Source organism: Pan troglodytes, chromosome 6 (genome assembly GCF_028858775.2).
Source record: "Pan troglodytes isolate AG18354 chromosome 6, NHGRI_mPanTro3-v2.0_pri, whole genome shotgun sequence".
In the NCBI taxonomy this organism is placed as follows: domain Eukaryota; kingdom Metazoa; phylum Chordata; class Mammalia; order Primates; family Hominidae; genus Pan; species Pan troglodytes.
In genome coordinates, this window is record NC_072404.2 from 10,182,731 (window position 1) to 10,200,286 (window position 17,556).

The 17,556-nt window shown below is 52.2% G+C and overlaps 1 protein-coding gene across 4 annotated transcripts in view; it reads left to right on the forward strand.

Annotated features, from left to right (window-relative positions):
• SDK1 (sidekick cell adhesion molecule 1) overlaps window positions 1–17,556 on the forward strand; it is a 961,868-nt gene that overhangs the window by 927,711 nt on the left and 16,601 nt on the right. For all 4 annotated transcript variants that reach the window (XM_054687368.2, XM_518946.7, XM_054687367.2 and 1 more), the window contains 3 exons: window positions 4,217–4,354; window positions 8,373–8,493; window positions 12,245–12,374. In XM_054687368.2, the coding sequence (XP_054543343.2) occupies window positions 4,217–4,354; window positions 8,373–8,493; window positions 12,245–12,374 (389 nt within the window). The remainder of the gene's footprint in view (window positions 1–4,216; window positions 4,355–8,372; window positions 8,494–12,244; window positions 12,375–17,556) is intronic.

The following is a 17,556-nucleotide window of genomic DNA, read 5'->3' on the forward strand; positions in this document are numbered from 1 at the left end:
ATGGGAGGGAGAAATGGGGTCGAGGGGGACCCAGGGAGGTCTGTCTTCTGAAGGATGGGAGGGAGAAATGGGGTCGAGGGGGACCCTGGGAGGTCTGTCTTCTCCTGAAGGATGGGAGGGAGAAATGGGGTCGAGGGGGACCCTGGGAGGTCTGTCTTCTCCTGGAGGACGGGAGAGAGAAATGAAGTCAAGCGGAATGAAAGGGACACATATCTGCTGCTGTAGGTGTCTCCAGCTTAGTTGAGGTTCTGCCCAGGGAACATGTGGGTGGGGAGAGCAGTGCCAGTCTCCGGGTGCCTCCCCAGTGCCACCCGTCCTCCTGGGCTGCTCCCTGCTTCCCTCTGGCAGGACCCCAGGCCCCAGAGCCTCCCCCAGCACCACCAGCAAGGCCCCTTATGGGCTTTGTGTCCACGCTGTGCACCAGCAATTCCTAATGTGTTTCCTCATAGTTTTAAAAATCAGAGACACATGGAAGTGTCAGAGGTGTGAGCATGAGCCACGTGGTGTCCCCTCCACAGCAAAATCATTTGCAAGGAAAGCAGAGCCCCGATCCCGTGTTAGCTGACGCATCCTTGCCGGGGAGCATGTGTGATTTTGGAGGGGCAAGAACCACCCCGGCAGCTATGGGGGAGCCCACGAGTGCCTGACAAGAGGTCACGTCTTCCTGGGGCCTCCCAGAAAGCCAGCGGAGGGGCCGGGGATAGTAGCTGCTCTGGGCTCAGGGTGAGCAGTATTGCCGTCCCTGAGGATGGCGTGCAGGTGAAGGTACTGCCGATCCCAGGCTGGGCATTTCTTCATGTGCACACCTTTGCTGTGAGGTACCGCAGGCTCCAGAGGCCACCCTGGGTCCAGCTCCAGGTCTGCTCTCGGGGGAGTGGCAGAGAAGGCCAGGGCAGGGCTTCCTCCCCAAGAGCACCCGTGTTAGATGACAGACATATCTGCAGTCAGCAGTCATGGCAGGGGCTACGACACACAGGGTGGGGGCCGTGACCTCGCCTGGGAATCAGGAAGGTGCCCAAAGCCTACCACAGGGGAAGGGAAACCTGCAGGAGGCAGAAGGTGGCGGAGAAAAAGTCCTGGTCACTGAAGAGCCATGGGTTGGGGAGCTGGAGAGGGAGGGCCGGCAAAGCTGGTCCCTGGTTGTGGCCCCCCAGCCCCCCATGTGCCTGTGAGGGACTCAACCCTGGCCGCACCTTAGGGTTGCTTGAGAAAGTTAAACACACACCCTCGCCGGCCCCTCACCCCAGACAGTGACTTCCGTGGCTCCAGGCGTGACTTTCTTTACCCCGCGATGATTCTGTCGTGCAGACCGGCTGCAAGCCAGGGCGCTGGGGGGTTCAGAGAGGGCTGGGCTGTGTTTGAGGAGAGGGGATCTCAGCAGCATGAAGGGCAGGGAGGCCTCGGCGTTGGGGCAGCAGAGCCTCAGCCAGAAGCCCCAGGTAGGGCCAGCTCCGTTGGTCCTCTTCCTGGGATTAGGAAGAAGCTGTTCCTCTCTTCTGCGTTAGAGCTGCTTGAGCTACTGACTGCACTTGTTGAAATTGAACTTAGCCTTCGTCCTTTATGTGCTATGAGTTTGGAGGAACGACCCTGTGCTCATCTGTGGGTGAGCGTGGGCCCTAAGCCTGGTACCCTGGCCTGGGAACATCCTTGAATTCCGGGATTGCTCTGTGAGAGGGGCTGTGAGGAAGGGACCCAGAGGACCACCTGATTTTATTTTTTTTGAGATGGAGTCTCACTCTGTTGCCCAGGCTGGAGTGCAGTGGCGCGATCTTAGCTCACTGCAACCGCCATCTCCCGGGTTCAAGTGATTCTCCTGCCTCAGCTCGCAAGCAGCTGAGATTACAAGCATATGCCACCACGCCCGGCTAATTTTTGTATTTTTAGTACAGACAGGGTTTCACCCTGTTGGCCAGGCTGGTCTCGAACTCCTGACCTCAAGTGATCCGCCTGCCTTGGCCTCCCAAAGTGCTGGGATTATAGGAGTGAGTCACGGCGCCCAGCTGACCACTTGATTTTTTAATGAGTAAGATTTAGAAAAAGCACAGATTTCTCATTTCCCTAATTTTAATTATGAATATTTTAAATGTACCCCAAAGTATAGAGAATGAGGAACCCTCAGCACCCCTCATCCTAATTCAGGGATCCAAGATTTACTGCCTGAGTTTTATCTGTGGAAAATTGGTACAGAGCAATTAACACACGCACAGAAAGCCGGTTCCTCATGCGGAACGTGCACTTTGACCCCACTTCCCAGGGCCTGTGGTTCAGGCCTCTCTGAAACTCCATCAGACGCAGAGCTGGCCTTGCCATGAGCTGGACCGCACTGAGCTCATCAATCCTTCAGGGAAGCCAGCAACCATCACCTGCTGGCGTCAGGACCAGGCCAGGCCCGCAGCCAGGGTGTCCTGCCCCGTATGAGAGTCCTCCAGGACAGCCCGGCCTTCCTTTCCTACCAGGTGCTAGGGTCAGGCCCACTCCAGGCCACTTGCCCGGTGGTGTAAGTGTGGCATGCGTCAGACTTGCCGCATGGAGTACCAAATGCGCAGCCCACAAACCTACTTCTGTCTTTTGGATTTAAAGCACCGTCACCTCCTAAGGAACCCTGTGAACCTGCATTAGCCAAAGCCGATTCCCTGCTCTTCTTCCCGGTGTGCACACATCCCCTATTCATGAGATATAGGATAGAAGCTTCGGGTGGCTGTGTTTGGAAGGCTTCTGGCTGCCGTGAGCCAATGCCTGGGTTTTGCCTGTGAGAGGCTTTCTGTTCTGGGGGGCTTCCAGTGCCACAGAACCTACTCCCCTTCCAGGCCCATGGAAGGCCCTGAATGGGACGCCGGGACCACCCAGCACCCATCAAGATACAATTTCCCGGTTTTCTGTTCTGAGCGAGCAGAACGAGACAGAAGGACGAAGAGCGTCCTTCAAAGCCGCCTTTACATGCATTTTTTTCTATTGATTTCTCAAAAACACATCTAAAGACAGGGCCAGTCGTTCAGCTTGGTTTTGCTAGAGGCAGAAAATAAATAAAACACAGCCCCAGGCTTTAGGGGTCCGTGGCCTGTGGAGGGGCCAACAGGTAGAGAAGCAAATACACACAGTGCGTGTTTGCGGCGGGGGCTTCCACACACGTGCAGACGGCAGGTCCTGGGGTGCTCTGTGGGCTCAGGGTTCACCCCGTGGCTGTTGGGAACCACTGAGGATTTTAGGGGGGACAACTGATTTCTATCGGAGGAAGACCTCTCTTGGGTGATGTAAAGGATGGATCTGAGCAAGACAGGAGGAGGCGTAACAGGTGGAATGTGAGTGCTGTGCGCAGGCAGGAGGTGGTGACGGAGAAGGCAGGGGACCTGGAGCTGTCTTGGGGGGTGTCCCAGCACCAGGAGAGAGAAGGACGTCTGGGCGCTTTGTTCCATCCTCACTTTAACCCAGACAACGTTTTTGTTTGCTGCCTTGCTTGTTTTGTGGAGACAGGGTCTTGTTCTGTCACCCAGGCTGGAGTGCAGTGCTGTGATCGTGGCTCACTACAGCCTCGACCTCCTGGGCTCAAGCGATCCTCCCACCTCAGCCTCCTGAGTAGCTGGGACTACAGGTGTGCCACCATACCTGGCTAATATTTTTAATGTTTTGTAGAGAAAGGGGTCTTGCTATGTTGCCCAGGCTGGTCTTGAACTCCTGGGCTTAAGCCATCCTCCCACCTCAGCCTTCCACAGTGCTGGGACTTCAGGCACACACCTCTGTGCCTGGCTGTTGTTTTGTTTTGTTTTGTTTTGTTTTGTTTTGTTTTGTTTGTTTTTTGTTTTTTTAGAGATGAGATCTCACTACATTGCACTGGATCAGGCAGTGTTTTTAAACAGATGAAATTAGGAGAAAGCAAGCAGGAAGGGCAGTTTTGATGGGCAAGGTCAGGGCAAGGACAAAGATACTGAAGTCTCCGGGGCAGGGGGCAGCTTGGAGGACAGAGGAGCCCTGAGCCTGATCCCACAGAAAAGGTGGCAAATGGGGGCTGTTGAATTCCCAAAGCCTGCTGAGGACCATGGGAGCCTCCTGAGCTTGTCCCATGGGAAAAGTCCACCCGCCCGGCTGGACATTGGTTTCATCTCACCTGTAACTGGGAGTTATCTACCCCAGCCTTCCCTGCCAACCACCTGACTCGCGGGAGGTGACTGCAGCTGGAGCATCTGCCCCATGTCATTGTGTGTCCGTGTCTTTTCCACAGCTCAAGTGGAAGCCCCGTTCTATGAGGAGTGGTGGTTCCTGCTGGTAATGGCTCTGTCCAGCCTGATCGTCATCCTGCTGGTGGTGTTCGCCCTCGTCCTGCACGGGCAGAATAAGAAGTATAAGAACTGCAGCACAGGTGCAGGTCCAGCCCCTTCCTCGCGTGTCCCACGATGCCACTCAGCCAAAACATAGTGTTCGTTCTCTCGTGGATCTGCCGGGCCCGTGTCCGCTTTTCCATTTCATTTGCTTGTAGGTGCTGAGAGAAATGCAATAGGTTTTCTTTCTGGGGGCAGACAGGCACAGCGCAGCAAACGCTCTATGCCTCGGGACCCAGATGCTGACCCTGCCTGCCCTCAGATTAGCTATGTGTCTTGGATAAGGGTGTATGAGTCATCCAGCCTCAGAGATCCCCACTCTGTACCTTTGTTCAAATGCAATTGCTTTTTTTTTTTTTTTTTTTTTTTACAGTCTCACTCTGTCACCCAGGTTGGAGTGCACTGGCACAATCTCGGCTCCCAGCAACCTCTGTCTCCTGCATTCAAGTGATTCTCCTGCCTCAGCCTCCTGAGTAGCTGGGATTACAGGCGCCTACCACTACGCCCGGCTAATTTTTGTATTTTTAGTAGAGGCGGGGTTTCACCATGTTGGCCAGGCTGGTCTCGAAATCCTGACCTCAGGTGATCTGCCCGCCTCAGCCTCCCAAAGTGTTGGGATTACAGACATGAGCCACGGTGCCCAACCTAATCGCATTTTTTAATACTATTAGAAAGTAAGGTGTGTCTGGGAATGGTGGCTTATGCCTGTAATCCTAGCGCTTTTGGAGGCTAAGGCTGAGGATCACCTGAGCCTAGGAGATCCAGGTTGCAGTAAGCTGTGATCACACCACTGTACTCCAGCCTGGGCAACAAAGCGAGATCCTGTCTCTTTTTTTTTTAATTTGAGATGGAGTTTCACTCTTGTTGCCATGGTGCAGTCTAGGCTTACTGCAACCTCCGCCTCCTGGGTTCAAGCAATTCGCCTGCCTCAGCCTCCCCAGTTGCTAGGATTACAGGCATGCATCTCCACGCCCGGCTAATTTTGTATTTTTAATAGGGATGGGGTTTCTCCATGTTGGTCAGGCTGGTCTCGAACTCCTGACCTCAGGTGATCCACCTGCCTCAGCCTCCCAAAGTACTGGGATTGCAGGTGTGAGCCACCGCGCCCTGCCGAGATCCTGTCTCTTACAAAAAAAAAAGTATAAAGCATTAAACAGGTGGCATATTGTACTATGCAATATTATAAACACAGTGACCTGGGGCACTGCTCAGATGTTGATGTTTTGCTGTGGCTCAGAGACTGTCACAGAAGCATCTCCATGGCATAGCTCTTCTCACCCACTGCAGCTTGAACCTTGCCTGTGTCCGTGGTCTAGCTCTGAGCCGTCTGAGGGCCAGGTCACTACTGTGTTTCCAGCAGAAACTCCACGCCAGGCATAGAGCAAGCATTCAGTCAATAAGCATTTATTGCTGAATGACTCACTATCATTAGAGAAAGGAGCAAATGAACGTAGGGTAAAGCCAGCCACAGAGAGCACAGACCTTGTGACTCCATTTACATGAAGGCCAGGAATACCCACAGTGAATGGAAGTTTCCAGAAGGCAGAATCCTGCTTGCCTCTTGGTGGAGAGGTATAAACAGGGAAGATGCATGAGACCACCTCACAGGTGCTAAACGTGCTCTGTCTCTCTACGTGGACGGTGGTTACATTCACAATCATAAAGCATCATTCTGGACACTTAAGATTAGCATCGCTTGTGCATTTGATTATCCTCAATTTTAAAAACCTCATAATTATCAATGAGACCACTTGTCTGGATAACCAGAATGCTACTGAGTGCTAGACCGCAGCCTGTTTTTTGTTTTTTAAATAGAGACGGGGTTTCGCCATGTTGGCCAGGCTGGTCTCGAACTGCAGGGCTCCGGTGATCCTCCCACCTCAGCCTCCCAAAGTACTGGGATTACAGGAGTGAGCCACACACGGCACCCGGCCTATGGCCTGTTTTGATCCCACGGAGCATCCACCAGAGCTGTAGCTGAGCCCAGGAACGTGGTCACTTCTGTGATATCACCACAACCGCTGGGCCAGACCTCTTCCTGAGCCCAGCTCATTTGTTGGAGGCTTTCCCATCAACTGGGTCTTCTCTTTTTGGAAAGGCAGATTCCTGATGAGCTGTTCTTAAAAAGAGGAGCCGGCTACATTAGCCCTCTGGGCCAAGGAGCCGGGCAGAGTAGATTCCTGACCCTGACCACAAGTCCTACCATCCTTGTGCCAAAGGGGTTAAAAAAACCAGGCACCTAAAATGCCTCCCTATTTGCTTCTATAATGTTAAGCAATTCATCCTTCAAAGAAAGGATTTATTTTTTTCTGTATAAATTCACTTCTAACAAGTGTTCGTAAATCAGATTTTATTCCTGAGGGATTTACAATGTATGAATGGCGTGTCATTTTCCCGAGTTAATGCTATTACAGAATCCTGTGTCTGGTGCATAGAAAAATCTCCCTGCTTTTCACTGTCCTCCTCCATCTGGAAAACAGACTTGAAAAGGCAGATCGGACCTGCAGCTTCCGATGCTCAGCCGCACCCTGGAGTGTTAATTTAACATCATAATTGAAGCCGGGAAAAAATAATACTTATCTACCAGAATGTCTCCCGTCCTGCCCAGGAGACCTTGCAGAACTTAAACCTCTGTTGTGACAGCCTCACTCGACACCCCTCCCTGCGTGCACTCCTTATCCTCCCATCCTCGTCTGAATTCCTTTCTGATCTTGGTTTCCACCTGCTCACCTCCCATCAGCCCAAATCCTCTCTCCCAGGCAAGCCCATCTTTCATTTTCTGCTCTGTGTTCTTCCGTTAAACACAGAGCATTAAGGTTTAAAGCACGTCAAAGGGGGGCCAGGTCCCAGCAGAGAGGAGCCTCTTGGGGTTTAGAAATGCCAACGCACTTAGCAAATACCTGCCAAGCCCCTGGTATGTGTGTAGGCGCTGTCCTGGGGGCTGGCGGGACACTGGGGAGTGTGATGGACTTAAGTCTGTACCTCAAAGAGCAAATATGTACATGGGCCTGAGAAACAGAGGTCACTTTATGTGGTCAGGGAGGTCGCCTCTGGTCTCAGGGCGTTTGAGCTGTGATCTGCAGGAAGGGGAGAGAAACCCGGGAAATACTGGGAGAAGGAGCTTCCAGCAAGAGGGAGAGCCCCAGGGGGAGAAACCCGCGTTAAGGAGGGGCTGAGGGCTGGAAGATGACGCGGGGGTTTGCAGGGTGGACAGACCAGGCCAAGCTTGGGGGCAGTTTGGAGGCCTTGGTCTTTCCTGCAGAATGAGCCGGGAAAACCCAGTGCAATTATTTTTTATGTTGTTCGGTTTTTCAAAACTTTATTTTTATTCATTTGATCTGTTAATATATTTTAGAATGTGTTTTGCTATGTATTTGTAAATTTACTCTTTTTTGAAGTGTGTGGTTCAGTGGTGAACGCACAGGTACGTGCAGTCATGACCACAGTCAGTTCTAGAACGTTCATGTCACCTCAAAAGGAAGCTCTGTACCCTTTCTTTAGCCGTCACACTCCCACACATTTATTTTTACTTCCTGTTTTGTTAAATGAGTGTGAGTTTTTATTTTGAAATTTATTAAATATTTAATTTCCCGGAATTTTTAGAAGCTTATGCATTCTTGGCCAGGTGCAGTGGCTCACGCTTGCCATCCCAGCACTTTGAGAGGCCGAGGTGGAAGGATCACTTGAGCCCAGGAACTCGAAACCAGCCTGGGCAACGTAGCGAGACCCCATCTCTACCAAAACAAACAAACAAAAAATCAAAAAAAGTTTATGCGTTTTGAGTCTATTTTCATAAAACACTGGCAAGAATACTGGTATTTTGGGATCAGACAGAACAAATATGAAAATGCTAATATTGTCACTTTGCTCCAACACTGTGATCAGTACCTAGCTCTTCTCCCCAGCTCAGCCCTAAGCAGAGCTGAAGCAGGTATCCCCAGCTCTGGGCTCTGCGTGCAGCAGGACTCAGGAGCTGCCCCGCTGGCCAGCTCTGGCTTGGCGTGACTGCAGTGGCCACACCAGTAACACGTCTGTTCTCACTCTCCTGCTGGGCTTTAGGAAAGGGGATCTCCACCATGGAGGAGTCTGTGACCCTGGACAACGGAGGATTTGCTGCCCTGGAGCTCAGCAGCCGCCACCTCAATGTCAAGAGCACCTTCTCCAAGAAGAACGGGACCAGGTAGGCAGGCAGTGCTGTGCTGCGCCCACCTGGGGATCTGAGCTGCCAGGGCCGGGGTGGCAGCCCACGCCCACTGGCACCTCCTGCATCCCGCCCTGTGGTTCCAGGAAGCAAAACCCAACCTACCGCCAAGTGCGATCCCAAACCACCAGGGGCAGCCCTGAGTTTAGGAGGGACGGGGTCGGCAGAGCGGCTGGAAATATTTTCAGGACATCTCCGGAGATTTAGAAAGAGGGTCTCAGGTGTGTGGGAAGGGCCTGGAACACCCAGGGGCTGCCAGGCTGGCCTTCTGTGTCAATCGCATGCACCTTGGATCTGGGCGTTCCTAGTTCATGGAGGTGTCACCTGGGCTGCCACAGGCCCGACCAGGTGTCCTCGCAAGCAAGCCTGGTGCTTGTTGCTGATTTCATTGCTCTGTGTATTCCAAAGTTTTCCTGTGCCGATACACATTGCCATTCCATACACGGATTGAGTGCAGGCGAGAAGGATTTTCATCACCATAGCCTCCTTAGCTTATAATCCTTTTCCTAAATCCAGCAGGAAGCAGGGTTTCCCAAACAAGAGAGGGGTTGACCTGGGTTTGCCTTTTTGATGTACAGAGTGCCATCCTCTGATTTGAGTACCCTTGACCAAGGAGAAGGGCCAGGAATGGGGAGGGGTCTTGAGTGTCTGGAAGGAAAAACCCAAACACCTGAGGACGCTTCATCTGGAGAACAGACAGCTCCGGGCTTTCCCAGGGTGCCCCAGCATTGGGGTGGAGGAGGCTCCTCTCCCTCAGCCAGACTCACCTTGGATTAGACTCAGCTGCAAGGGTGTGGAAATCACACACATCATCCAGACCCAGACAGACCCCAGGGTTTCCTCTTCCCTTCACAGTTTACAAAGCTGCAGGGGCCAGCAGTGTCTGGAGATTCCCTGGGCTGCCCCCGCCCTCCACTGAATTTGGGAATCTTAGATCACTCAGGTGGTGCCGAGGCACGGGTGGGCCTTCTCCCAGCCACTGACGCTCTGCCAGCCCCACAGGTGCCAGTCCAAAGCACCGCAGGCCACCACCCCACAAGGCCTTCCCTAGGGCTGGAGGTGGATGCTGGTGGTGACATCTGGTCACACCTTTCATTTCATTTGTCTACTGGGAGGCAAGTTTTTCCTGCCGTGTAATAGAAACATGAAAAAGCAACCACATGTAGTTTCAAGGCCAGGAGGAACTTGTCATAGAGAATTTTAAGATATTACATGCCCTGCTTCCTTGCTGCAAATCTGTCTTCTGAGTTCTGAGAAGAGACACAGCCTTGAAGCACATTGCCCAAGAACAGACAGTCGCTCAGTTTGTTAAGTCCATCTGCTTCCTAGAAAAGAGAAACATCATTTGATGGTGAGGTTGGAGGTTCTCAGCCCACAAAGACCCAAGGACAAAATAAAATTAAGATGGAAAAGAAAATGGACCCTTCCCTTAGGTTTTTAAATAAGCCATTACCTTTTCAGTCCTAGCAATAGGACCCTGTATTCATCTGTCCTCACGCTGCTAATAAAGACATACCCAAGACTGGGTAGTTTATACAGGAAAGAGGTTTAATGGACTCACAGTTCCACATGGCTGGGGAGACCTCACAATCATGGCGGAAGGCAAGGAGGAGCAAAGTCACGTCTTACGTGGTGGCAGGCAATGAGAGAGTTTGTGTAGGGAAACTCCCCTTTATAAAACCATCAGATCGTGTGAGACTTATTCACTCTCACGAGAACAGCACGGGAAAGACCTGCCCCCATGATTCAAGTACCTCCCACCAGGTCCCTCCCACGTCACATGGGAATGATGGGAGCCACAAATCAAGATGAGATTTGGGTGGGGACACAGCCAAACCGTATCAGACCCCACATGTGATTGAAGGAAAGGATTCTCTGCTGAGAGGGGAAGGGTCTGGGCAGGGACACCTGAGCATCATCCCCAAAATATCTTAGAAATAGGGGCACAGTTGATTTATGTCTCCCCCGTGCATGTTTGTGCTTCCAATTTCTTTTTGGGGAAGACACCATTTTAGCTCCTTAGATAAAAAGATTTACCCAAATGTTTAGATAAGAAATGGCATCTTTCCCAAAGTAAATTACCTTTGAGATAGAGAAAGAAAGGCCCTTGAGCCTTCACTGGGCCTTTCCAGGAGAAACTGAGGCACACCCTGGGGGAGACAACACCCACGACACAAAACCAGAGGTCTCCATCCCCTCCAGCCTTCCCAGCAGAGTCTCCACCCAAGGCCTGGTTTCCTGGCCTGTAGCCTCTCCTTGATCACCCAGTGTTACTTCTCCCATTGAGGGATGAGAAGACACTTCCTCTGTCGCTGCCACTCAGTTCTGCACTCACTCCTCACAGCATGAGGGAGGGCTTGCTGGGTTGCTGGGGGTCCTGGACACGGTCCCTTTGAGCACACAGCTGCCTGTCTGACTGCCCACAGGCTGCTCTCACTATCAAGTCCCTGCACACCCTTCGGAGGACTAAGGAGCACTCAGTCCTGCCTGATGTGAAAATTCAGCAATGTTGTACTCAGAGTTTTTCCCCAAGTTCTAAGTTCTCCATCTGAAAAACAGAAGCTGGGCTTTTACTCAGCTCAGATAGTCTCCAGGAAGTGGGGAGCAGAAGAGGGTACTCATTTTCTATCGCTGCATGGCAAATGATCACAAGTTCAGCAGCTTAAACCAACACCCATTTAGCACCACGCGGTCTCCCTGGGGCAGGAGTCTGGGCACAGCTCAGCTGGGTCCTCTGCTCAGGGCCTTGCATGGGTGTAATCCAGGTGTAGATGGGCTGTGTTCTCATCTGGAGGCTCAACTGGGCAAGAATCTTCTTCCCAGCTCGTTCAGGCTGCTGGCAGCATGCATTTCCTTGTGGCTGCATGACTGAGGGCCCCAGCCTCTTCTTGGCCCTCCTCTGGAGGCCGCCCTCATGTCCTGGAAGCCACTCATGGTCCCCTGCCATGGGGTCCTCTCCAGGGGCTGTTCACAACATACTGTTGGCTTCTGTGAGGCCAGCAAGAGCATCTCTGTCTCCAGTCCGCCAAGATGGGGTCTCCTAATGTCATGTGATCATGGGCGTGATGGGAGTAGCTGTCCTTCACCCATTCCATTTAATGTAACCAAGTCTTCAGTCTGCCATGTTCCACTGGTTAGAAGCACGTCACAGGCCCTTCCCACATTCAAAGGATGGGATGATGGGGGTGGGGGCAGTGATGGAGCCATCTTAGAATTCCACCAGCCAGAGAGGACGAATGCTCCCCCACCAGACAGGGAGACCAGGCCTGGTGCAAACTTCCCCAATTCCCTCTCATCCGTAGGAGACAATTCCCACTCCTTAGCATGGCAGATCAGACTGTTCCTCATGACTCCATCCTCATCTCTCTCCACTGCACTCCCCTGCCTGCATCTGGCAAGCACCTAAGCTCCCCGGCCTCCTATCTGTCCCTACCTCAGGGTGCTGTTTGTACGTGAGTGTCTCACTGCCCCTCCTGGCACAGACCAGCTCTTCCTCCATGCCTGCAGGCCTAGCACAGTCTCCACAACTGACAGGCACAGGTACACAGAGGCTGTTGACTCACCAGGTAGCCAGTGCTCAGAATTTTTTGCTTCAGTTGCCAAAGTGATGTCAAAGGCTGTGGGTTTCCTCTTAGTCCAACGCAATAAAGGCCAAATGCCAGGTTAGGAGTCCTCCGGGGGAGGGTGTCTTTTGCCCAGAGGGTAATTGCAGCATGGGTCCTCATCCTAGGTCCCCACCCCGGCCTAGCCCCGGTGGCCTGCACTACTCAGACGAGGACATCTGCAACAAGTACAACGGCGCCGTGCTGACCGAGAGCGTGAGCCTCAAGGAGAAGTCGGCAGATGCATCAGAATCTGAGGTCAGTGTTGGTGCCTACTTCCGGGCAGTGACCATCAGCCCCTACTTCTGCAGTGAGACTTCTGCCCCCTCAGGCTGTCTTGTCCTATTTGAGTCTCATAACATCCCCACAGGCAGAGCCAAGGACAAAGGGCTTCATTTTGCAGATGAGAAAAGAGCCGAAATTCAACCCCACGGCCTGCTCTGGGCCCCGCAGAGCTCACATAGCCTCGAGCAGTCTAGACACTCCAAGGCCGATTCATGGAGGAGCAGGCTGTGACTCCTAAGTCCTGGGATCTGCTTTAGGCCCAGCAGAGCTCACACAGCTTCGAGCAGTCTAGATGCTCCAAGGCTGATTGATGGAAGCGCAGGTTCCGACTCCTAAGTCCCAGAGACTGCAGTGAGAGATAGGCAAGGCTGGTGCCCTCTGTGAGAGGTTCCTTGCAGAGCAGAGTGTGGGTGTTGCCTGGGTGCCAGCAGGCTGAGTGTCAGATGGTCGCTTTCACGTGCTGCATCTCATGTAGTCCCGGGGTAACTGGGCCTAGACCACCTCTTACAGATGGAGCCTGCAGGGCTCAGGGAAGATCAGTAACTTTCCCAGTGTGGACTCCTGCCTCGGAGGCCCATTCTCTCTCCATTTTACTTTCATAGATAAACATAGGCTGCCATAAAAATTGGTGGTCTGTAGACCCCAGTTAGAGTGGCAGCGGGTCTGATCCTGCAGGGCGGATAGAAAATGTGACCCCTTTACCAGATAGGAGCTTCCTGCTCACCCCTGGACATTCGTTTCCCCCTACACCCTGCCAGCCTCCCACCCTGCCCAGGAGGCTTCTGTCCTAGCTCCCTCCCTTGCGCTGAAGAAGAGGGATTTGCTCACAGCAGTTCCGGGTCACGTATCGGGCTCAGGGTGAATCCAGACTTGGGATGTGTTCCTCTCCTCACCAAGCAGCTGGACCGGGGAGATGGCTTCCCCAAGGGAGTGTCAGCCTCCACGTGCTCCCTCCAGGACCCCAGGGCCTACCCGCCTCAGGCCTCTCTGCGCCTGGGTGTGCAGCAGTTCAGACGTGGAGTGTTTTTCCTGTGCGAGGTCCTGTGCGGCGTGACCCAAAGGGACTTTAACCAGCAAGGCAGCCACGAGGGGGCTCCAAGCAGGGGGCTCAACACACCTTCCCTACAGGTGCACCATCTCCGTTTCTCATACTTACCAGCAAAAGCAGCAGAAGCAGCAATTGGAGAGGTTGCCCCTTCGGTCCTGAACTTTTTTCTTTTGGATATGCCAGGCCTGGAGAGGGGTGAAAATCACCAACCATTGGCTGTACACATAGGCCTGCCCCGCCTCCTGGCATTCAGGTTCTAAATCAATATTTAATCTAAAATAAGTCTCACCTTCATTTTAACCTGAATTCAGGCCTTATTGAGCCCCGGGGCTCTATCAAATGGCTTCTTTTCAACTGTGGGTTGTAGATGAACTCCCGGCGGGAAGGGCCAGCAGGTGGGTGTGGTGAGGCCGATTCTGCTTTGCTTTGCGTGTTCTGTTTACAGAGGATGCCGGGTTCGCTGTCGGCACCATAGCCCTGGGCTTGGCAGAAACAGCAGGCAGCAAAGCAGGTGCTCGGAAAGGGACATTTGTCTAAAACTCAGGGGCTGTCAAGTGAAATCCTGTAAAACTACCTGCCTTTTTGTGATAAAGGAAAAGTTTATCACAAGCTCGCTGCATGTACGAAAGCAGCACGTTGTGCGGAGCAGGGCAGCCTTCGAGCAGGACAGTCTGTGTCAGCAAAGAGGCTCATCTCACAGCACCGGCCTTCTGGCCTGTCCCTGCTGCCGCTGCCGGGCCGCTGCTCTTTCGAGAATCCAGGCACCGTGGGGGTGTCATCGCTGTGGGTGGTTCCTGTGTGCTGAGCACTCGCTGCTGTGTGTTTCCAGCGCTCACTGTGGGCCTGGCCCAGGGTGAACGTGCACTCCTCTGCTGCCCACCCCAGCCCCATGAGGTGGGGCCAGTCTCCTTATTGGTCAGAGGCTGAGGTCATCCAGCAGGCGGCTGTTGAAGCTGACACCCAGCCAGACCCCCGTGTCTCCAGAGCTCAGTGTACCCCTCCCCTCCCCATTGGTCTCCTCCAGCCCCACACCAGAGGAAGGGGAGGGAGGCATCCAGGGATGGTGTGTCCTAGAGCAGGCGGGCACGATTGGATCTGTGAACTCTGAATATTTGTTCCTAAAAGCATTTTCAACATGGGCTAATGGAACGCATTTGGTCTGTTTCTCCCCCCAACATATGTGGCGTGTTTGGAGATTTCACATCGGCAAGTGTTTATGGAAGATTATTGAGCACACCCGTGAACTGAGCAAAGCATATACATTCACGTATGCATGCACACATGAACACATATGTACATGTACACACGTGCACAGACACATACCTACACACCTGAATACATGCACACACCTGCATACACACATGCATACCTAAGTACAACACACAACACACACACCTAAATACACACACACATGCACACATATCTATACATACACACATGCACACACATATACATATACCTATACACCTGAATACATGCACACACATGCACACACACATGCTTACCTAAATACAACATACACACACCTAAATACACATATGCACACACACATGCAAACACATATGTATACCTATACACCTGAATACATGCACACACATGCATACACACATGCTTACCTAAATACACACAACATATACACACCTAAATACATATATGCACACATACATACACATACACACATGCAAACACATACATATACCTATACACCTGAATACATGCACACACATGCATACTTAAATACACACAAACATGCACATACCTAAATACACACACATGTACACATACCTGTGCACATGTACAAATAACTACACACCTGAATACATGCACACACATACATGCACACATGTACACACACCCACACGCACATACCTAAATATGTACATGCAAAAATATGCATGTACACACATAGATCATATACTCATACATATACCTACATACCTAAACACATGCACACAGGCACATGGCTCACACATACTACATGCATGTACGCATGCATATATACACATGCATACATACCTAAATACAAGTACAAGCACACATGCATACCACCATGCACACATACACATATGTACATACATGCACAACACATACATACGTAAATACGCACATACACATATGTACATACATGCACAACACATACATACCTAAATACACACATGCACACATGCCTGCACATATGCATATACACCTAAATACAAACACATACACAGAGGTGGCCTGAGGGAGGGAGGTGAGTGTGGGGATGGGGGAAGAAGGGTGGAGGGCAGGACCTGGAACCCACACTAAATGGAATTCTGCACAGAGGGTGTTATCATCCTTATGTAACAGGCAGAAAGCCGAGACTGAGAGTTTTTGAATGTCTTCCCTGAGACACGCACTGATGAGCTGGACTGGAGAGGCAGACCTCAGCATCTAACTGGAAATCCCACCTTCCCACCAGTCCTGCTCTCAGAGCTGAGTCTCAGGAAGTATAGCTGGGAGGCAAGGGGTCCTGCTCTCAGAGCTGAGTCTCGGGAAGTGTAGCTGGGAGGCAAGGGGTCCTGCTCTCAGAGCTGAGTCTCGGGCAGCGTGACTGGGAGGCCAGGGTCCTGCTCTCAGAGCTGAGTCTCAGGCAGCGTGACTGGGAGGCCGGGGTCCTGCTCTCAGAGCTGAGTCTCAGGCAGCGTGACTGGGAGGCCGGGGTTCTGTTCTCAGAGCTGAGTCTCAGGCAGCGTGGCTGGGAGGCCGGGGTCGTGTTCTCAGAGCTGAGTCTCAGGCAGCGTGGCTGGGAGGCCGGGGTCCTGTTCTCAGAGCTGAGTCTCAGGCAGCGTGGCTGGGAGGCCGGGGTCCTGTTCTCAGAGCTGAGTCTCGGGCAGCGTGGCTGGGAGGCCGGGGCCCTGTTCTCAGACCTGAGTCTCGGGCAGCGTGACTGGGAGGCCGGGGTCGTGTTCTCAGAGCTGAGTCTCGGGCAGCGTGGCTGAGGTGGCGAGGGGCCCGGGAGCCAGGCCACACTGCTCCCACATGGCAAGCCCTGTGCTGGAGGAAAGCGTTCCTGCAAACGCACCTCATGGTTCCTAGTGCCTTTTGGGTGACAGGCTGCTTCTGGAGGCTGATGAAAGGTGCAGACATGCTCTCCACCTACATACAGGCAGAATTTCACCTAGGATTTGGGGGCCCAAGGCACCCCGGAAGTCTCTTACAGACCCCACCACCTAGCATCCCATGGAGTCCCAGCTAAGAATCCCCACACCTGGACCATCCTGTGCTCCCCAGGTTTTTGAGTGGATAAAGCATAGCCTCCCTTGTCTGTAGAGCTCTTTGCTATGTAACCTTGCTGCATCCTGCTTTTGAAGCTTATGAATTTGGGGGATTTGAAGGCACTCCATATTCATGGGATCCCAACAGAGGGAACTGGGGACTTAGATCGTTTTGGAAGTGCCAGCTCACATGGTAACATTCACTTTGAACCACTGTTTGAAACAGCTGGATTAACACCTAACTCACATGTCATACAATTCACTCACTTGAAGTACACAATTCAGTGGGTTTCAGTACATTCACAGAGTTGTGCAGCCATCACCACAGTCAATGTTAGAACATTTCCATCAGCCCCCAAAACACCCTGTACCGATTAGCAGTCACTCCTCAATCTCCCCAAACCGCCCACATACACCTGCAGCCAACCCCAGCTCTTGGCAACCAGTAAGCTACTTTCTACCTCTCTAGGTGTGCCTATGTGGACATTTCATCTAAATAAATCGTACAGTATGATGTCTTTTGTGACTGGCTTCTTTCACTTAGCATGATGATTGCAATGCATTTGAACCACTTTTACTAAGTAATCAATTTGTATGTTTCATCAGTTCTCTTTCACATTGTTTGCTTTAAAATCTGACTTCAGAACTTCTCCCTTTATAGGAAACAAACATGTTGTATTTTGCCCATGTGGTTTCTTGGAACAGAAGTGTAATTTTTTTGTTTTAGATGGAGTTTTGCTCTGTCGCTCAGGCTGGAGTGCAGTGGCATGATCTCAGCTCACTGTAACCTCCGCCTCCTGGGTTCAAGCAATTCTCATGCCTCGGCTTCCCAAGTAGCTGGGATTACAGGCACCTGCCACTATGCCCGGCT